A 23,096-nucleotide genomic window follows, 5' to 3' on the forward strand; every position below is an offset into this window, starting at 1 on the left:
GGTTGGCGACGTGGCACCTCTGTGAATCTGTCAGCCTTTGTTTTCATCAGGTGTGTTCCTCGTCACAGTCCATCAGGTTCAGGTTGTTTCACATTCCTCTGCTTCACAATTGTCGGTTAATTGGGCCACAAACATGATTAAATGCTGCAGAGCCTCGGGAACATTTTCAGTGATGTAAACTACAGAGATGGTATATATATATATATATATATATATATATATATATATATATATATATATATATATATATATACACAGGACTGTCTCAGAAAATTTGAATATTGTGATAAAGTTCTTTATTTTCTGTAATGCAATTAAAAAAACAAATATGTCATACATTCTGGATTCATTACAAATCAACTGAAATATTGCAAGCCTTTTATTATTTTAATATTGCTGATTATGGTTTACAGTTTAAGATTAAGATTCCCAGAATATTCACATTTTTTGAGATAGAATATTTGAGTTTTCTTAAGCTGTAAATCATAATCAGCAATATTAAAATAATAAAAGGCTTGCAATATTTCAGTTGATTTGTAATGAATCCAGAATGTATGACATTTTTGTTTCTGTAATTGCATTACAGAAAATCACAATATTCTAATTTTCTGAGACAGTCCTGTGTGGTGTGTGTGTATGTATGTATATGTGTATATATATATATATATATATATATATATATATATATATATATATATATATATATATATATATATATATATATATATATATATATATATATATATATATATATATATATACATATATATATATATATATATATCTCACAAGCCTATTGATCTGGAAGTGTGATAGGAACATGTGTGGTGTCGTTAAGCTTTAGCAGAGATATTGATGGAAAACAAGACATATATTCTTAGGTAGCTTTTTGAGCTTTTTTCAGCTGATGTGTGACGTCCCGGAGCTGCTGTTGAACCTTATTCATGCAGGTCTCGTGGATGATGTATTAAACAGGTGATGTTTATTAGTTAAACGTCTAAGTCCTTGGAGTCTTGTTGGTGTTCAGATGCGTCTCGTTATTGTGGGAGGAGAATAAAAGAACAACTTTAACCATTTGAGCGTTGCACTATTTTCTCCTGATGAGTGTACGCTCGCTTGCTGCAGGACATTAAACTCTGGACATCCTCCTGAGGTTTTATTATTTTCTTGACAAAGTCCCACAGGATGTTTGCTCTTTCATTCTCCGCCGCTCTTGGATGTATGTCCTGCTTTGACTTTGGGACTTCTGACCCATACTCTGTGCAGATGTTCCTGCTGCTTGTGTTCCTTATGTGCTTTACCTGCCAGCATCCTGCACCCGTCTACTATGTCCTGGTTTGCCCCAGGGGCATCTGTTGTGATAGATCTGTCTCTGTCGGGACTCTGCTGTGCTGGACCAGGGGCCTCGTGTATAAAGAACTGTGTAAGCTTTCGTGTTAAAAGAAGTCGTATGCTTAAATCTGGGAACGTAGGAACACAGAAATGTTCAGACGTATGGATCTATGGACTTGTTCCTGCTGCATTTCCTTGATTCTTCCCGACTGACGTTGAAGTAGTGAAAGCCCTTATATTGAGTGGGAGTGTGTGAATAAGACTGTAAACCAGTCATATCAGAACACAGCCCAGATAAAGAATGAAATGCTCCGACATCAGTCAATGTGCAAAAAAGAGTTGCTGCACATCAGCGGAGTGTTGAAGCAATATGAGGTAGAAGAACATCAGTAGAACAACTGTAGTTTTCTTGATTTCCAGGATTAAAGGAGCTTGAGGCAGGATGGAGGCAGGATTTATGAAAAAAATTTGTATACGTTTTAAGTTTTCTAGTAATAATGTCAGATGAAGCGTTCCAAACCAAAAAGAATGATTCCTCTAGTGTATCTCTCCGTTGCCTTGAACAGGCTGTGTGCTGCAAAATGTGCTGCAATTCCGGACCGGAATTTCCCGCGCTTTCCTGCGGATGTGACGTCACATGACGCTGCATGCACGTTCTCCCCGTTCTCCCGTGCCGGCTTCACTGTTGGCTGCAGTACCCCCAACTGCCGTCATGGTGAAGGGTGGCGCTAGAGAGTCTCATTTCTTAAAAGGAGCCTCATGCTCCTTTAAGTCTGTCTAACAAACTGGATGGAGCCCTTTGGAATCACTTTATTTTATTTCATATCAGCTGAATTTGAAGGGTTTCATCTGGTCTGCATGACTGGTAACTTGTTCATTTCCATGTTTTGGGGTGTTGATATTCACTTATTTAAGTCAATATTCACACCAGTATCATAGACTTGATGTAGCATATTGATTGTTAAGGGATGTCTAGGACCATCTTCAGTCTAGTAGTCTGTAGTTTATTTACTTTTCATTTTTTATTTTTATTCAGTAAAGAATGTGAGTTAAAATATTTTAAAGTACAACTCTTAAACAAAAGAGTCATTACATTGCATTTCGCAAACACTTTATCCAAACCACCAACTAAAAACCAAGGAATACAATCAAGCTACAGTATAACATAAAAGATAACAAAGTAGGTGCAGATAAGACGGTATTTAAATAAGTGCATGTATGATAGCATTTGTGTGCAGTTTGGGAAGTTAAAGTGGGAGCAGAGCTCCTGACAGAAGGTGTTCTTGGAAGAGGGCAGTTTTTAACACCTTAAATGTCTCAAGGCACGACTGCTATCATCTCTCTAAAGCTGGGCATACACTGTGCGATATTTTAAATCGTATAAGACTGCCCCATCTCACACTGCACAACTAGATCGCGGAGTTCAAAAGTTCACAGTCCACGATTTATGGTCTCACACTGTACGACCCGATGCTCGGATGCTCCATCTGCTCACGCTATACGATCATAATCCTCCCGTCTGCTCAAACTATACGATCATAATCCTCACGTTGGACCTCTCTGTACTGGAACTCGAGGCCGGTTCTGGGGCAGGGGTGAGCTGTGTCCACCCAAACGTGTGTCCTGCCCACCCGATTAAAGGTTATGGGGATCCTTTATTTTTTTATATATATAAAAAAAAATCCCAAAATATCTGTACTGTTTCTGATTGGGTGTGCACTGTGCATCATTTTTAGACACAACAATGAACGCATACCACAAAAGTTGTGTCTCGGCGGAGGCAAAATGAACACTTCTTTGTGTTCAGAACAGCACAGAGCGCACACTAAAGGCCAATTTATGGTTCCGCGTTACACCAACGCAGAGCCTACGGCGTAGGGTACGCAGCGACACGCACCGTACGTGGAAATGCAGTCTTTTTTTCTGCTATTAAAACATGATTTGTAATGTTAATTTGCAACACTTAAACCACAAATAATAGTTTTTGACATGACATCAGAGATTGCGCATGCTCTCTGTGAAAGGATGAGGCAAATCGGGTCGTAGCTGCTTCAACTGTGCGATTCCTTCACGAGGAGCGACCAGGATTTCAAACACGTTTGATTTTCTGGCGACCTCACGATTTGTGATCGGGAGCTCGTCGTGAGGTGTTACTCTCTCGTCGTGAGGTGTTACTCTCTCGTCGTGAGGTGTTAATCTCTGGTCGTGAGGTGTTAATCTCTGGTCGTGAGGTGTTAATCTCTGGTCGTGAGGTGTTAATCTCTCATCGTGAGGTGTTAATCTCTGGTCGTGAGGTGTTACTCTCTGGTCGTGAGGTGTTAATCTCTGGTCGTGAGGTGTTAATCTCTGGTCGTGAGGTGTTAATCTCTGGTCGTGAGGTGTTACTCTCTGGTCGTGAGGTGTTACTCTCTGGTCGTGAGGTGTTACTCTCTGGTCGTGAGGTGTTACTCTCTGGTCGTGAGGTGTTACTCTCTGGTCGTGAGGTGTTAATCTCTGGTCGTGAGGTGTTAATCTCTGGTCGTGAGGTGTTACTCTCTCGTCGTGAGGTGTTAATCTCTGGTCGTGAGGTGTTAATCTCTGGTCGTGAGGTGTTACTCTCTCGTCGTGAGGTGTTACTCTCTCGTCGTGAGGTGTTAATCTCTCGTCGTGAGGTGTTAATCTCTCGTCGTGAGGTGTTAATCTCTCGTTGTTACCCCACGTTTACTGCACGAGGCACGACCAACGATTGGGTCAAAATCCGTCCCGATTCAAAAAATAGTCGCACGACTGGAAAATCGTCTCAAAACGAGCCGATAATCACACAGTGTCTGCCCGGCTTTAGTAAGTTCTTCCACTAATGAGGAACGGCATGAGAGACCCGTCTGGACTGAGATCTCCTTGTGCAAGGAGGGGGCCAGGCCAGTCTGGCTTCAATCATGTTTGAAAGAATGAATGAATGAATGAATGAATGAATGAATGAATGAATGAATGAATGGTGGTGAATGGTCACCACCAAGCATGTTTGAGACATTTTCCTTGTATGAAATAAACACAAATGAATAATAACTAACAACAACAACAAAAAGCATATGCACATATACATGCATACCTATCTACTTATGACGTACCTACACACATATCCATACATGTACATACATATATATACATATATCCATACATGTATATAACATACATACAAGCATATTACATATCCACATACATATGTACATTACACATGTTTACACTTACATACATGCCTGTATCTGTACACACATATGTTAAAAAAAAGGATTATTTAAATGTTTATCAAAATAATACTCAATGTACCCATCCTTTTGTTTCCTTTCTTTATTACATCATTCCATTACCCGGGAACAAGTCTGTACTTATCCATCATCATGTCTTTATACCTTTTTTTTTTTTTTAATTCAACATATTTTTGCTATATTTTAATTCTTCCGGTAATGCGTTATTCCATAACCTCACGCCACAAACAGAAATGCACCTACTTTTCGCAACTGTATTCCAGATCGGTTGTTTCCAGTTGAATTAACCCCCCTCTCTCTGTCTGAACACGGTTTGTATGTTGGGAGGAAGTAGATTTTTTCTTGCTTTAAACATAAGCAAAGCTGTTTTCTGATCTACCAGGTCCATGAATTTGAGTGCTTTTGACTTGATGAATAATAAATTGGTATGATCATAAAAACCAACATTATTCACCATTCGTGTTAAGAAATGAATGCTAAGTGCATTCACACTCAATTAATATGAATGATTTTTTTTTTCACTTCAGTACTCAAGTTATAAAAAAAAAATCAGGGGGGATGGTGGATTTTATCATATGGGGACAGATAATTTGTGCTGATTACAAATAATATAATATATTACAAATAATAGTAGTGACCAAAACAGCTGCAGAAATACTGCAGGAATGACATAGCAGCAGTTAAATGCAGCCTTCTGTAAGCTTTAAATATCCACTGGGCTTACATCAAATACATCAAAACACAACAATAAAAAACACTTTTCTGAACTTATCAATATGACTCTGTCCTTCACAGGATAAGTAAAATGGATCACTGCAAAAACTCTAAATCTTAACAAGAATATTTGTCTTATTTCTAGTTAAAATGTCTCATTTTAGTAAAAAAAATCTCATTACACTTAAAACAAGACTCAACAATTTTTTACCTGTTTCAAGTAGATTTCCACTTGGAACAAGATTGGAACAAGATTTTTTTGCTTGTAATAAGAAGATAAATCTTGTCCCACTGGCAGATTTTTCTACTTATTTCAAGTGAAAATGTACTTGAAACAGGTGAAAATTGTCAAATAAGTTATTTTTCTAGTGATGACTCTAAATGTTGAAATAGCAGTAAAACCACATTCATTGATGAAATGACATACAGTAAAGGATGAAAGGGGGGATGGCAGTTTTACAGGGGGATGATTTGGACCGTTTTTATTTCAGGGGGGATGCCATCCCCCCTCATCCCCACTCAACTCCAGTACTGCCTTCAGCAGTTTGGAAAGCAAGATCCCTCTTCCATCCAGCTCGGGCCAGTCAGATCGATCCCACGACCTCCGTGGGTCCGGGGACCTCAGGTTTAAGCCCCGGTCGATATTTCCATGTGCAGGCACGCGTGCGCGGCTGCGCGCAGCTGAAACCTGGCCAGGATTTAGGGATCAGCCAATCAGCGGCGGGAACACAGTCATCAGGAAGAGCCGGCCTGCACCTGTTGCTCGAGCTCGCTCGGGATTTTTCTCACGGGACTCGGACCCTAACCCGGGGCTCCAACCCCCGAACCACACACCAGCACCGGAGCAGTCCGATGGATGCTTGATGGTAGAAGTGGGAATGTGTTAGAACCAAAAAACTGCAGAGGAAGGAAGGAACGATGTCTGTGAACGAGCTCTTCACGAAGGTGAGTTCACTTCACCTGCCGAAACAAACTCCGCCCACAAACTGCGTCAACGGCACAAACAACAGGTCCGAGCTCCCCTGATAGACACCCAGAAGCTGCTTTCTGGTCGTCCCGGGGGAAAACTGAGTGATTTTTACTCCAAATTTGCAGCAGGGGCCACCTGTGAGGGATTCAGGTGTCTCACCTGAGCGCCGCGCGGAGCAGCGCGTGCGGAAGTGTCTCACCTGGTTCTTACTGGGAAATTCCGACTGGGAAATTCCGACTTCCGAGGACAAATGGGACGCGGCATAATGCCGCGTTCCATTTGTCCTCGAAGTCGGAATTTCCCAGTTCCCAGTCGGAATTTTCAACTGGAACGCCCCTCGTAGTGGGATTTCCTACTAGGAAAGTGGGAGAAGCTTCACCACCCCCGAGTTACCATTCCAATATGGCTGCCATTCCCAGTTCCCAGTTCCGATTTCCGAGGTAAATGGAAGGCGGCGTTATTCTGTGTGAGCCGAAATTGAGGAGAATATCAGTATTCTTTCGGTGGCGTCCAAAATATAACACATTTTCTCCGGATATTAAAAAAACAACAACACCCCAATCAATTTATTTTATTTAACTTTTTGTAAGCGAGTGCTGCGGCAGACAGATAGGCAGACAGGCAGACAGAGTGCGCGGGTGGAGGAGCCAGAGACGCTCCTTGGGAAAAGGTGAACCGATCTGCGACCGGTTCTGCAGAAATCAGCACCGTTTGTGTCGTTGGGCTGGAAAATCAGCCTCATCGCAGGACAGGTCCGTGCTGAATGATGATTCATTTCTGAGATGTAAAAGCAACAGTTGAATGGTTGACAACTTCCTGTTTCCCTCCGACAAACGCCATCTATCTATCATCATTAATCAATAGCAGCTTTGATTGGAGGCTGTAAACTAAGTAGCAATGAATCATCAATCACATTTTATTTGTATAGCACCTTTCATCCAGGTACATGAAATACAAAGTGCTTTGACATTTTGACTGAAAAATAAGCATAATAAAAAAATAAAAACTGGGAGACCAATGCACACTGACATGTGTAGATACAATATAGCAGAGGTGGGTAGAGTAGCCAAAAATTGTACTCAAGTAAAAGTACTGTTACTTCAGAATAATATGACTCAAGTAAAGGTAAAAAGTAGTCATCCAAATAATTACTTGAGTAAAGGTACTTGGTGAAAAAACTACTCAAGTACTGAGTAACTGTTGAGTAACGTCTGATTTATTTTTTTAACACAACCATTCAAACAGAAAAAAGTACAAAATAATCAAATTAAATCAATAAATTAAAATTAATAAAAAATAGCTTAAATTAAAATAATCTTAAAGTCAATTCAAGTACTGTAATAAATAAAATATTAACAGAATAAAAAAATAAATTAAGCACAAGTAGCACAAAATTTCAAGCCTTTGTTCTTTTCTTTTTTTAACCAGACAGAACTAGAACAACATGAACTCATAGAAACTCTGTGTGTGTTTGAGTCTGTGTAAATGTGACAAAACAGGCAAAAACAAACATTTTTCCCAAAGAATCACCCAGTGATGTCATGAGATTGACCCGTACGTGGATAAAAGGAATAAAAGAAAAGTAACAGCTCAACGTAGCCTAATGTAGCGGAGTAAGAGGAACAGTTTCTTCTTCACAAATCTACTCAAGTAAAAGTAAAAAGTATAGAGATTCAAAACTACTCCTAAAAGTACAAAATTTCCCAAAACTTACTCAAGTAAATGTAACTCGTTACTACCCACCTCTGCAATATAGTTAATTAAAATGAAATAATGATAAAAGTTCAAGGATTAAGTCTAAAAAATAATCAGTCCACAACTATAAAATATAAACATTACAATAAATAAATACCTTTTTAAAAAAAAAAATGTAACACAGAATAAAACTAAAACATTTGATGCTACATAAGTCAGACCAAAGAGATGAGTTTCTAGTCTACGTTTAAAAATGTCCACATTTCCAGCTCCTCTCAGATCCTCCGGCTGTTCCACAGTTTTGGAGCATATTGGTGCCTAAAAGCAGCATCACCAAATGTTTTAGTTCTACTCTGTGGAAACAGCTAAAAAGGAAGAACCTTCCTGGTTCATAGAATAAAAACATATCTGAAATATACTCTGGTGCAAACCCATGTAGCGCTTTATAAACTAATATACTTAGTAAAATAATAAACTAAGTAGCGGTCGTTGACGTCACTTAATCTGTATTCTTCACCACATTGTCAGTGGGATATTGTTGTAGATGTAGTTTTATGTGACTCATTATTGTGCAAGTGTATCTTTTCTTGAGAAAATTGTTTTTTTAAATTCAAGAATATTAAAGAAGCCATTTAAATTCACAAACGTCTCTAGAAATATCCTTAGCAACAAAGGAAAGTGTTGTTTGCAGTTAGAACAGAAATGTAATTGGGTTTGACCACGTTTGTATCAGCTGGCCAGGTCAGTCTGTGGAACAGCAGCAGAGCTGTGTTTAAGGCTGTAGCTCAGGAAGGACCGGAGGCGTTCAGATGAGAAGTTGAAGCCTCTCCTGAACCTCCCAACCGTTTGAATCCGTGAATCACTTCAGTTATTATCCAGCCGGTTTGAAGAGGAGATGTTATGTTTCTGGTTTTGATGCTTTGGTGTCTATAACTCTGAAAACTGCCCATTGCCCCTAAAGCAGAAGAGGCTAAATGAACATCCTTTATCCTCAAGATCGCCCTGAAGACTCAGGTCTTCAGGGAAGACCTTCTTTATCGCCTCTGAGGCCGCGTTCAGACTGCAGGCAAATCTGATTCATATCTGATTCCTTCTCATATCTGATTTTCAGGGCTGACTGTCCACACTGTTTCTAGCAAGTGTCCAAATCGCATCTGGCTCTGTTCAGACTGGGCCACATCATTGACTGATCTGACGGGTTGCCGTAGCAACGACGTCGGAGCGGAGGCGTCACCCAGCGCGTGTATTGTGTGCCGTCATGTAATTGCGACAACAAAAACAATAACAAGACGGAGCCAGCTCACCACAGATTAATGAGGCATTTTGTTTCTTCCTCTGTCCAAGGACTGCTGTTTTCAGCATCTTCCGACTGCTCCATACCTGTAACGGAGCTCCACAACTGGAAATGGGCGGGTGGTTTGGCGCATGGGTCTGGTCTGGCGTCGCGTAGAGTGATGTCACGGACAGTCAAAACCAATCTGAATGTTTGGAGCTGTTCAGACTGAGACGCATCTGCCCAAATGCGATATGAATGCGATATGAAACTACCTCCCGGAGGTGGTTTGCAAAAATCGGATCTCATGCGGTTTGGGACTGTTCAGACTTCAAAAGAGTCATCCAGTTTCAATCTGGATGGGCTGAAAATCGGATATTGGCTGTCAGTCTGAACGCGGCCTAACACTCCCTCTGACATTTATCTCTTGTCTCTGTTCTACCTGGACTCTGTCCTTTAGACAGTTTCATGCTTACATCAGGGTTTCTGGGGGGGCTGAAGTTTCATTGTTCAGAACTTTGATATTGACATGTCTTCAGATAAAAAACGGCTGAATATGCTGCTGTAGCTTCTGATATAGGAGGCCAACCTGCTTCTCAGTCTCATGTTCCAAAAGCTCTTTTCAGACTTGACGATTTGTCCTGATCTGTATCACTCACTGGTTCTCTTAGCGATCGGTGTTTGTCCAGAAAGACTCCATACATAGATGATTTAAATCGGTCTATTTAGGGTCCCAGTTTTCAGGCCGTCTAGCTGTAGTTTTTAGAGGATGGATAGAGCAGAAAGTTTTTAACAAGCGTTATACGGAAATCATGATCCAACTAGTCATTCAATCATTTCAATGAATCAACTATAAAAATAGTCGGGCTGCTCGGTGCAACAGTGGGTTAAGCAGCGGCTCATATACTGAGGCTACAGTCCTCCTGCAGCGGTCGCAGGTTTGAATCCCGGCCTGCGCACCTTTGCTGCATGTCATCCCCGTTCTCTCTTTCTACTCCCTTCCTGTCTACAACTTGAATAAAGGGCCACTAGAGCCACAAAAAATCTTTAAAAAAAAATAATATAAAATAAATAATATAATTTTTTTTTTTTTTAATGTATCCTTTATTTATCCAGGAAAGTCCCATTGAGATACAATCTCTCTTCTGCCAGGGAGTCCTGGTCTAGATGGCAGCAGAAAAATAAATTCAGTTTCATATAAAAGAAAATACATACAAGGACAAGTAACTTTACCAAAAAATAAAAACATATCAAAACAAGAAACAAACAAACATAACACATACAAGGATCAGAAAGCTAAAAAGAATTCATGACAAATAATGACGCTTGATTAAAAAACAATGACATTGTTCTGCGGAAACTGATTTTAACATATATTTGAACATAATAATATAATATATATATATATATATATATATATTCATTTTCATGTCATTAGTTGCTGGAAGTCACTCTGTTTCTGCCTCTTCAAAAGTATTTGCTACAGCCATCTCCAGCCTTTTTGAAAAGTCTACTGTCCTCCTGCGTTCCTATCCTGGATACCAAACCCATCACTTCCTCATCACCTCTGTTGCCTGGAACCAATATGTCCATTGAAATGTTCTGCAGTCACCACACTTGCCTCTGAGGATGCCCTCCATCACTCCATCTACCTCTCTCCAGAACTTCTCCTTCTCTTCTAAACAGGCCACCTGTGGAGCATCTCCACTGGCAACAATGAACAACACACCTTCAATGTTTAGCTTCAGACAAGCTCCTCCCTCAAGATCACTCCATTTAGCTGTGTGCATGTTTTTGTGAGGGTAGCTCACATTAGCTACCCAGGGGAACACGGGGAGAACATGCAAACTCCACACAGACAGATCCTTTCACCAACCCCACCCAGGGTGTGGGCACTGAAGTCATAGGGGAACTAACATGCACTTCAGCGCCCACAGCGTCCCCGGCGGGAATCGAACCCAGGACCTTCTTGCTGTGAGACGGCTGCACTAGCTGCTGCGCCACCGTGCCCCCTTAATGTAACGTAATGTGTTTTTTCATGTATGTTGTGTCACCAACATTTTATTATAGTGTTGGACGTTTTAGGCCACGTTTCCACATAGCCGGGTATTTACAAAAACTGATATTTCCCCCTCTACGTTTTGAAAAATATCCTCGTTTACACGAACCCGCATAACTACGCTGTTTGGCTGCTATGAGCAGCCAAACCTACAGGGGGCAGTGTAACGAGAAGATAAAGTCATGCTAGCCAATCAGAATCCTGGAAAAAAACGTCAACAAATGACACGTGTGAAGCCTGAATAATATGATTCCGCGTTAAATCGACGGCATAGCCTGCGTACGGTGCGCGTTGCCGCGTACCCTACGCCGTAGGCTCTGCGTTGGTGTAACGCGGAACCATAAATCAGCCTTGACTGCCAGTTACTTCCAAGACGGAACGAGTCTTTCGTTTGGAGTGACAGAGAAGTGGAATTACTTTTAAGTGTGACTTTAGAATATAAAACAGGTAAAATACAAGAAAATATTGACGGTGGCCAAACAAATTGTAAACACGGGTCGCACAAATGAAGCTGGTGACGTTTCTGTTGCATAATGTGACGTTCTGAAGCCTAAATCTCCGTTTCCCTCCGTTTACAAGCAAACATGAAAACTGAGTTTTTGAAAATCTCCACTTTGGCCGGAGTTTTCAGAAATGATCGTTTTTGGTGACTTTGAGCTCCGTTTTCGTGTAAATTAACGGCCAAAACGCATGAAAACGCCACAGTTTTTGCTCTGTGTAAACAGGGCCTTAATCTATCGTTTTTTAGGAGCTCAGGATAAAACCTTGCAGATTAATGACTTCTCATTAGCAGTAGGTCCGATTTAACAGGGCAGCATCCATATGTTGGAGTTTCAGACCTGTTTGAGAGGATTAGATATTAGTTCGATTAAGGTCGTGTGTGGGTGGGTGTGTGTTCTTGTGACTTCTTCTGTATCTCGTGAGGACTTCCAGGGGACCAAAACCAGGTCACAATGAGGCAGAACATCACTTCTGTAGTTCTGATTGGAGTTGGAACTCGGGCGTGAATGAGATTAATATTAAACTTTAAAAAACTGAATGGATGTTGGAAGTCCCCATAAGGAGATAGACGTGTATGTCTTTGCGTGTGGATTCATCATCATTAATTGAGTCACTTTAATCCCCACACCCGCTTGGAGACATAATCCTGCAGCTGGGGGTGGTCTGGGGGGGTCCAATCCTGCAGCTCCATCTGCTTCATGTCCAGAAAATCAGCTGATTCCAACACTGTCTAGTAATGAGTCACCTGGTGTCCTAACAGGTTTTCTGATGAATTACTGACAGGTCCATGATGTCCTAACAACTAATTTGATTCAACTCAGTTCATATAAACTCAGCTCTATTGTTTGAACGGTGCCAAATTACTACAAATGTCATCTCGATGCACTTAGAATAAAATTCAACTTGTTTCATATTAGTCCAAAGTATAAAAAATACAAAGCCAACAATAAATAAATAAACTGCCTAAGCAAACCAACAGATTGCATCAGAATCTTTCTTCGATACAATCCCCTGTCCTGAGCCAGCACATGGCGACTTTGGACAGGACAAGGAAAAGTTCCCCTTAACAGGAACAAACATCCGGCAGACAACAATCGACCTGGATCAGTTGGAGGTTGAGAGGACAGGAAAGAGGAGAGAACAGATCAGGAACACGGGTCAATAACAACAACCGTGGTGTCATTAAGAGCTGGAGCTAAAGAGAACAGAGTGAGGAGAGGTGCATCATGGGAGGCTTCCCAGCAGTCTAGACCCCCCCCCCCCCCCCCCCCCAGTGTGCAGTGTGGGATGTTCTCCATCAGAGAAGTTATGAAGCATCATCCACTGCAACATCTTTTTGGTATCTAGCAGAACCAAAAACATTTTTTTGTTTTTATAGGGCAGGCAGTACTGGAGATGAGGGGGGACGGCATCCCCCCCTGAAATAAAACGGTCAAAATCATCCCCCCTGTAAAACTGCCATCCCCCCTTTCCATCCCTTATGTCATTTCATCAATGAATGTGGTTTTACTGCTATTTCAACATTTAGAGTCATCACCAGAAAAATAACACCAGAAAAATTACTTATTTGACAATTTTCACCTGTTTCAAGTAAATTTTCACTTGAAATAAGTAGGAAAATCTGCCAGTGGGACAAGATTTATCTTCTCATTACAAGCAAAAAAATCTTGTTCCACTGGCAGATTTTTCTACTTATTTCAAGTGAAAATCTACTTGAAACAGGTGAAAATTGTTGTTTTTTCCAGTGACGAGTCTTGTTTTAAGTGTAATGAGATTTTTTTTTTACTAAAATTAGACATTTTAACTAGAAATAAGACAAATATTCTTGTTAAGATTGTGAGTTTTTGCAGTGATCCATGTTACTTATCCTGTGAAGGACAGAGTCATATTGATAAGTTCAGAAAAGTGTTTTTTATTGTTGTTTTGATGTATTTGATGTAAGCCCAGTGGATATTTAAAGCTTACAGAAGGCTGCATTTAACTGCTGCTATGTCATTCCTGCAGTATTTCTGCAGGTGTTTTGGCCAGTGCTATTATTTGTAATATATTATATTATTTGTAATCAGCACAAATTATCTGTCCCCATATGATAAAATCCACCATCCCCCTGATTTTTTTACAACTCGAGTACTGGTTATGGGGTGTGATAAAATAAAGGCTGATGGGGATTATTGCTAACATTTGGAGTTAATAAGATGATATGCATCATTACCAGCTGTTATGCCTGAAACAGTAGAATCGGTTATATTGTCATGAGTTGAGCTAAATTACTGTTAAAAGCAGGATACGAGACTATGTAAGTGTGTGTTCAAGGAGGTCTCAGAAAGGAGGTTAGAGGGAAGCTGAGCTTTCAGGTCGCCTACTTTCAGAGAGGATGTTCTTGCATGTTTTCCATACGTCACCTTTTTCATATTAAAACATCTAAAGGCTGTTTTATGGTTCTGCGTTAAATCAACCTCCGTAGCCTGACGTGGACCTCCCAAAAAATGGAACTACGCGTCGAGGCGACGCAGACCCAACGTAGACCGAGAGGGCTGTGATTGGTTCGCTTGGTAGCAACGCATTTCCAGTTCGTGAAGCAGTCGTGAACTTTCAGCACTCTTCGTGTGACTATGTTTTTGGTGTTTTTTGCACAATAGTTGTCTTTATCTCTTTGATTCACTGTGACCGGAAAAGCCGGAAGCTAAACAAAGTATCAACTAGCGCTCTGGGGGGTATTGCACCGCAGAGAAATGGATTGACGGAGAAGTCTGAAGGATTCACAATGGCGTCACGGCAACGGCGTACGCTCTGCGTTGGTTTAACGCAGAACCTTAAATCAGGGTTAATACATTCCTTTTTCTTGACTTTCCAGGGTTCAAAATTGACTTAGTCTCATTTACCCAGTTTTCAGGCTGTCTAGATGTTATATTCAGATATGCACAACTGATTCATCAGTAAATGAAGGAGCAGCCATACAAGGAGCTTCCACATCTGCAACCAGGACTAGCACTGGTGATGGGCCTGTTGTTGCTGCTCTCCAGCGTCACCCTGGGACTTACAGGCTGGTTGAATGCAGGCCTCACCAGACTTGCACTGAGAAGGGTTCTTGAAGGCTCTTCGTTCAGCTTGTCCATGCTGGTTGTGTAGTTTAGCTGCTGGGGACCTCCCATTTTTTAGCTATGATTTGTCCTTGGTGTCTTCCAGATCTCCTTAAAGCATGAATGACTGTTCGTGTAGCCCGCTATTCACAGTTCAGAAGTCAATGCAGTGATAAGTAGTTAAAATGATGACGGCTAGTCACCAGTCATTTTTATCTGATGAGGGATGTAAAAATGTCCCCTGTAGAGGTGTCATGGATGTGAAATCTAAATATGGAGACCAAGACTGTTTTCTGCTATAAAGTTGAACATTTGACCAAGAGGTCAAAATAGGTTGTCTCAATTTTAGATCCAGAGTGGTCAGTATATGAACTGCAGGTCTGCATCTAGACCAGGGCCGCCGCAAGGGGTGTGCGAACCGTGCGACCGCATGGGGCCTCGCCCCCCAAGGGGCCTCGCGCTGTGGGCCGTTTTTTTTTTTTTTTTCAAATTTTTTTTTTTTTCCTTTTTCCCTTATAAATATCAACAGTGACGTTCCATTACAGACCAAAATGTGTACTAGTCTGTGCATATCAATAAATATATGTGCAATGATGCGCGTGTCTGTTCAATACAACTGATCAGACCAAGCGCAGACACAAGCTGCTCTGATCCAGACGGTGGAGTTGGAACAAACTGTCACACGATGTCGAGAGAACGAGACAGATTCAGGAAATTTCCATCAGGGGATGAAAAAAGAAAAAAACTAAAGAAAATGGAAGAGTTTATTGCCTCTCTGAAAGGCTTGTTTGATAAATTTGTTACAAAAATCACTGATCCGACCGGGTCTCAAGCAGCCGTGGGGCCCCGCGTCGAGGCAAGCCAAATGATGATGATGATGATGATGATGATGATGAGGCAGGTATCCAGTATTTTGCTAATTGGAGAGTTAAAATTGCACATATAAACACCCGATCCGAAAAACCCAAAAATTTTGCGCGCGTGAGCCCCCCCCCGACCATTTCGCACAGGGCCTCGCAAATCTCCCAGTAGAGGAACTTCAATGTGTCCTTTTTCCACATAAACCTCAACTCTGAAATTTGAATGTTGGTTCTTGATGCAGATTCACCTATGTCTGGTCGCCTCCATGCCACCTTAGACCAAATTCAGTTCAAACGTGAAAATTATCCGTGATGGTTTTGATTGGTTTAGAAAGGTAACCAGAATCAACCGAGGTGGAACCGGGGACACAGGGATGATGCCCACCAGAGTAGATAAGAAATAGAAGATTCAGGAAGCAGGATCTAACAGACCAAGGAATTTTTTGGCATAATGAATGAATGAAGTTTATTCAATCATAACAACACGACACCAAAAAAACATTGTGCACACCATAGACCTTTCACACAAAACCAATAACCATGTGTTGAACAATGACTGAAAAGGCATAGGCAGAAGCGAAACTGCTTATAAAAGCCTATCCTATATTACCAACTTTTTGGCTACTGACCTCCAGAAAACAGAAAAGCAAAGAAATACCAGAAAAGCAAAGAAACATTAACAGATAGTCAATCGCACTTATAAGCTTCAAAAATAGTTTTACAAACCATTTTCTTAAGAGAATTACATGTTTTTAAATTTATGTTTGCATCAATCTAGAATTTAAAGGGGACCTATTATTGCTTTAACATATATAAAGTGGTCTCCCCTCAGCCTGCCAACTCAGAGAAGGAGGAAAGCAACCAAATTCTGCAGTGTCTGTACAGCCGCCCGGATGAGCCGTCCAGTGTCATGTGACTTCTACGAGCCAATAAGATTCTGCTCCCGTCGTTGCGGAACAACGTGATTTACATAGGTTGGCCTCCGATGCGTGAAACTACGCCCACAACTAACTCCACCGGCCGGAGCTTCCTCCATTTTTTTCCGTAGCGGTGTATCGCGTCATTCAGGCAGCCAATCAGCACAGAGCCTCATTATCATAGCCCCGCCCACTCAGAATCCGGCATAGATAATGAGGTTAGAGAATGGGAAGATAAAGACATGGCTCAGAGGCTGAATTTCTAATTTATTTAGCAAAAACAATCAAAAGCTTGTTTTTAAGACATTCAAGGCCTGTTTAAAATAGGTATTAGATGCCATAATAGGTCCCCTTTAACTCCAGTAATGGGGACACATCTCCTTTTCATACCTTTTTTAGCTTTTTGTACAGTAACAGTATTGTACAGTACAGTAAGAGACACCTCTAAGATTATACGGAGTCTCCTGAATTGAAAAAAAACCTCTGTATTGAGTCGGGGAGCATTTTTTATTTTGGTCTGAACATAATTTGCATGATTTTATAATAAAACAAATCATAAATAACATGAGAATTTAGAAAAAGTGTCTCTGCGTGAGCACAGTTGATCAGCCGGATCAAAGTAAAACAACGGTTTTGGGGTGTTGATCAGTGTGAATAAGGATCAATACTGCAGAGTTTGAGCCCTGTAACAGTTGTTTTGTTTTTTTTTAAATCTTTTGTGAGTATGTTTGTAGTTGGAGAGGAACATTTCCATCTGAAAACCTGGTTTGTGGTGATGCCTTTACTTACAGGAGGAAAACGGGACACCTGAGTATTCTGAATAGATGTAATCACTGGCCCTGAGCAAAACCTCTACTGACCAAAAAAAAATCAAAAGTGTACTAATTCCTGATGGCATGGAAATCATTTGTCTCTGGTGTTAATGGTTTGAGTGGCGTGAATAAGCCACACCTGTCCGTCAGACATCTCACCTGTTACACCTGCTACAGTTTGATCTTTGTCCTGGCGTCTCTGCAGATCAAAGTTCCTCGACAGGCTGGTTTCAGTCTGACACTCCCAGAGTTCACGCTGATGTCAGTGCTGACAGGGCGGGGGGCGGGGCCTCACCTGCTGACAGGGCGGGGGGCGGGGCCTCACCTGCTGACAGGGCGGGGGGCGGGGCCTCACCTGCTGACAGGGCGGGGGGCGGGGCCTCACCTGCTGACAGGGCGGGGGGCGGGGCCTCACCTGCTGACAGGGCGGGGGGCGGGGCCTCACCTGCCCACCGCTCAAACTTCTGTTTCATATTCTTTATTGATGCAAAAGTAACAAAGGCACTTACATACGCCAGGGCACATTGGTGACAGCAATGAACATGGTTGTATGCACCAGAGAATTTAAATTGACATATTTTTTTAAGAACAAATAACGATAATACAAGACCAGATAAACAATACAATAAAATAGACATAGTCTGTATGAAATAATTAACTGGGCACATAAACATGAGGATAGACAAAAAAAGAAAAACCCAACTAAAAAATAAATAAATAAAAAAAGGTAAAAAGGACATAACCTCGTTAATCCACTGTACCCTTTTCCACCAAGCTGGTTCCAGGGCTGGTGCTAGTGCTGGTGCTAGAGCCGGTTCGCGGTTGGTTCTAAGTAAGAACCGTTTGCTTTTACACAAGCTGGTGCTGGCCTGCAGCTGGCCAGAGAGCCACGTCATTACGTTACTGTATACGTCACCACCACTCCCCCTCGTTTTCATCCCTACCCTGATCAGGAAGCTGAGAGCCAAAAGCTGTTTTAATTTCAGCTGTAGCGCTGTTAATATGGCCCTTCCCAGGGCTGGAACGCTTCCCCCGCGGGCTCGGACGCGAGGCTACCGCTCCATTGGCGGGCACGGAGCCCGCCGACGTTACTGTTGATAGATTGTACCGTAGACCACTGCTGCTTCTGTTTTACATCCATTATTAAATAAATGGATGTAATAATAAAAGAGTCTGCTAACTTAACCGCCGTCTCCAACGCTCCGTTGTTTAAAAGCGGCGCTCTTCCGTGTTTATTCTGCTTTGGTTGTTCAGTAACTCCGTCCCCAGCCCCGCCCCCAGCCCCCGACGTAAAGCGAGCCGGTGCTTAGGCTGTGTAAAACCAAAGAACTGGTGCTAAGTCTGGCTCTAGCCCAGAACCAGCCCTGGAACCAGCTTGGTGTAAAAGGGCTATGTGTCCTGGAAGGAGCTGTCGTGGATTTCCAGTTAAGAAGGAGGTGGCGTTTAGCAATCACGGAGGTGAAAGCCATTACTTCCAATTCTTTAGTAGAGTATCGGGTATAAACTCCTCAGGAAGACCAGAAATGCCAATGTGTGGTGAGGCGTCAATAGTTTTTGAGAATACCTTGGACATGGTGTCGAAGTAAACTTGCCAAAATGTGTCAGGGCTGGACAAGAGAAAAACATATGCGTAAGATTACAAGGTGAGCCCGCACCCACCGCTGAAACTTGACTTATGCGACCTGGCGCGTGTCTCCACCTGCAGTCCCTCCCCACTTCACACTCTCACAGCTGTTCCACCTGCTTCAGCTCCCACAGTTGATGACATCATGGCACACCTGAGTGGAAATGCTCTGCAGGGACCAGACACACCTGCTGGTGTCCACAAAACTACTCAGGACTGTGTGTGTGAGTGCAGGCGTGCAGAACGGCCCCTCCCCCAACCACAACACATTCCTGTGTGCAGAGAGCCGTGTAGTCCCAGTCCTCCCAGTCCTCCCAGTGTCCCAGATAAACAGGCTGGTGATGTCAGAGGGCTCCTCTGATTGGCTGAAACTCAGCTTGACCCTGCAAAGAAACATGGCTGAAACAAAAACAATCAACCGTCTCGACATCGGTTCCGCAACTTCCAGCTGGCCAGTGTGACACATGTATGATGTCAGGTCATGTGGGCGGAGCTTTGTCTTTCCTAATAAGGCACAATTCTGAGGATGAGAGGATGTCTCAGCCGCTTTACTTGAATGTATGTGGGATCAAAACGCAACCCGGTTGCAACAAACTTGAGACGTTGTGTAAGGCGTAAATAAAAGTAGATGCAATGATCTGCAAATCTTATAAACCCGTTATTTATTCTTGTTTCTGGGTGGGGTTCACATGTGTCCTCTTTGCATGATGGAGCCGTCTACTCCAGACTCCAGACCAATGAATCAGACTTGCATGAAGTTAAAACGAGGAGTCCGGGTTACCTTAGAGCAACAAAGAAGAACTTGCATTTATTTTATTTAATTAAATTTTTATTTATTCCGATCATGGAAATATGCAAACATAAAAAACAAACAAGTAAAATGACAACACAATCAAAGCATATTCCATAACCAGAAAGGAGCAGGAAGAAGAAAATCTTATTATACCTGCACCTCCCTCAAAACATTGAACAATAATAACAGATGGTCTGCACAATTTAAAAAAAAAAAAAAAAAAAAAAAAAAAAAAAAATCAATCAAAGATAGATTGTCTGTCTCCATACACATATATTATAAATTTTAACTATTTCATCCATACATTGCTATTATTTTTCTTTTTAAACTGAAATATGTTTATACAGCCATTTAAATCATCATGTAATGAATTCCATAACTTAATTCCAACAACAGAAACACTCATCTGCTCATCTGCTAAAGTTGTTCGGGCAAATAGATGATTGAAATTAAATTTTCTATGACTATCTTCATTATTTGAACTGAAAGTAAACATGTATTTTTTTTAGTTCATAAAGTGCTATCAGATGGTAGATGGACATAAAAACTCTCAGATCCTGAAACAGTTCATTTTGTCAGAACCAATGTGTTTTTCTGATTCTGGTATCAGAACCAGAACAACTCCAGTTTCTGCTTCTCTGTGTTGTCTCTTGTTCATTTAGCTGCTTGGTGTTAAAACGGTTTTATTGGAAATGGTCTGAATCAGATTAAATATGAACGGGGTGATGAGAGATAAATTTAAACAAAACTAAGATTGGTGTGATAGTGTGTTCATGTTTGTGCTTGTGTGATTTTGCGTGTGGTAGCTTCATTGGGGCAGACTATCTAGCGCCGTCATCACTGGAGCGTGTGACCTGCATGTAAACGAGTGGCTGGTTTCTGTGCAGCACATTTGCATGAAAGCAGGTGGATGGTGATGTCACTTCCGCAGGTGTGAGGAGGTGCGTCAGTGTTTCGGTTCAGCTGGACAGATGTGGTCAGAGTGGTGATGATGTGTCCTCCAGATGTCATTTACAGCATCTTCAGAGCCCATCCCTCCATAGCAGTGTTCTTCAACCCTGGTCCTCGGGACCTGCTGTCCTGTACGGTGGCCGACAAGGGCCAAACGCACTGCAACGGCCTAATGCGTTTCAGTTAAGGAAAACGGCTTCAAGCTGACTGAACCACAGTGTTTACGTCCATGGTTTAAACATACAGCGGGAACAGTAATGTGATTTTTATCTGACTATATTTATATACATTGTTTATATCACTGTACAACGCTGTACATTGTATCGTCAGGTGTAAAATATAATAAACGTATCATAATGTACAGCTTTGTACAGTGATATAAACATCATATATAAATATAGTCAAATCACATAGTAAAATCACATTACCGTTCCCGCTGTATGTTTAAACCATGGATGTAAACACTGAGGTTCAGTCAGAGCGCCCCCTGCAGGTTTGGAGCACTTCCGGTTGTACTGACCGGTTATGAAGCGTTTTTCTTTTGAAGATGGTTTCTTGTTTTATATCGTTTCTCTATTTGCAGCGTTTGATGATGCTGCATTTGTCTTAGTTTTTTGCAGCAGGTTTTTTCATTTGCACCACGTTCCTCTTTTTGTACCTCGTTTTGAGTTTGTGAATTTGAATTGTTTCTGTACTTGAAGCCGTTTTCCTTAACTGAGACGCATTAGGCCGTTGCAGTGCGTTTGGCCCTTGTCGGCCACCATAGTCCTGCATGTTTCAGATGCTGCTCTGCTCAAACACGCCTGCATCAGATAACTGGACCATCAACAGACTTGTGTAGATCTTGATGACAAGCTGACCATCAATCAATAAATTGATCAGGAGTTGAATAGAGCAAAGCATCATCTCAAACGTGCGCTGACCTCGAGGATCTGGGTCATGCCATGCAGTTCTACTACTGACCATCAGGGTCTGGATCCAGCAATATATTTATCTCCATTGACCTTCATGTTAAAATGTCCAACTTTACAGCAGAAATACAAATATTTACAGTCTGATACAAAAAAAACAGTTTTGTTCTCCATTATTAGATTTCACATCCACAATGATTCATTTCATTTTGTATTTTGTGATGTTTTTATTGTGTAAAGCTCAACTTTCTTTCCCTCAAGATCTGATAGTTTTTGTGGTTGTTCACCTCAGTGTTTAAAATGTGTCTCATATCAGACTTCTGGATCGGGGATTCTGTTTTGACGTGACCTGCATGTGCAGGAGGACGGCGTGACATACGGATGTAAACAAAGATAGAGCCGCAGGAAGCCGTAGTTTTTGTGCAGTGGAGTTGAACAAATTCATAAACTAATTATAATGAGAAGAAGACTGAGGGAAAGCATAGCTCAGACCAAGACCGGTTCTGGTTGGTCTGGAAGGTTCTAGGTTGCTCTGGGGCAAGCCAGGACTAAGCAGAGGACACTAGCTGGGCCGTGTCTCCCTCCTGCAGGGTCCAGATCCTCCGGTGGAGATGAAACCTTCACCAGGATCATTTCAGGAACCATCCCTGTTGCCAAAGGAACCACCACCTACCGTTGCTTGGTCACCTGGGCTTTGAGGCTGAGTGGACCTGTGAGCGACCACGTCTCCACTGAGTGTGGCCTGCAGCCACCAGCCCGCCACAGGTGGACCAATGACGGTGGCAGATGACTGAGGACTAGGGCTGGGTACCTTTTTAAAAAATGTTGATACCGGTACCGATATGTTGACTTTGATACCGGTTCCTGAACGGTACTTTTTTCTATATCATTCATTCATTCATTCATTATCTTACCCGCTTTATCCCTTGCGGGGTCACGGGGGTCTGCTGGAGCCTATCCCAGCTTATTTTAGGTGAGAGGCAAGGGTTACACCCTGGACAGGTCACCAGTCCATCACAGGGCCACATATAGACACACAAACCATGCTCACAATCACACTCACGCTCACACCTACGGGCAATTTAGAATCTTTTTTCTATATCAATTTTATGAAATTAATTGTAAAGAGTAAAGAATTACATAAACACATTACCATACTAATGTTGACTTTTTTATTTTTCATTGTTTGTAATTTGACTCCAAGAAGTTTATTTATTTAAAGGTTTAGTTATCAGGGACAATGCACATTAATAATACATTTAAACAAATGTAAAATATGCCAGAATTAGCCAAAAAGGCTATTTTGCATCTGCTGTCCCTGGACTGGTGTAAAATAGTCAACCTAAAAGAAAAGTTATT

General features: G+C 41.7%; 1 protein-coding gene across 3 annotated transcripts in view; it reads left to right on the forward strand.

Moving 5' to 3' along the window:
- Positions 1 to 23,096, forward strand: part of myo5b (myosin VB) — an 84,936-nt gene that overhangs the window by 935 nt on the left and 60,905 nt on the right. The window contains exon 1 of one of the 3 annotated variants that reach the window (XM_061734574.1): positions 6,027 to 6,236. The exons of the other annotated variants lie outside the window; for them this stretch is intronic. Coding sequence (XP_061590558.1) covers positions 6,210 to 6,236 — 27 coding nt within the window. The 5' untranslated portion in view covers positions 6,027 to 6,209. Of the gene's footprint in view, positions 1 to 6,026; positions 6,237 to 23,096 lie in introns of those variants that run through there. 3 annotated transcript variants of the gene reach the window in all.

This window comes from Cololabis saira, chromosome 11 (assembly GCF_033807715.1).
Source record: "Cololabis saira isolate AMF1-May2022 chromosome 11, fColSai1.1, whole genome shotgun sequence".
Taxonomy (NCBI): domain Eukaryota; kingdom Metazoa; phylum Chordata; class Actinopteri; order Beloniformes; family Belonidae; genus Cololabis; species Cololabis saira.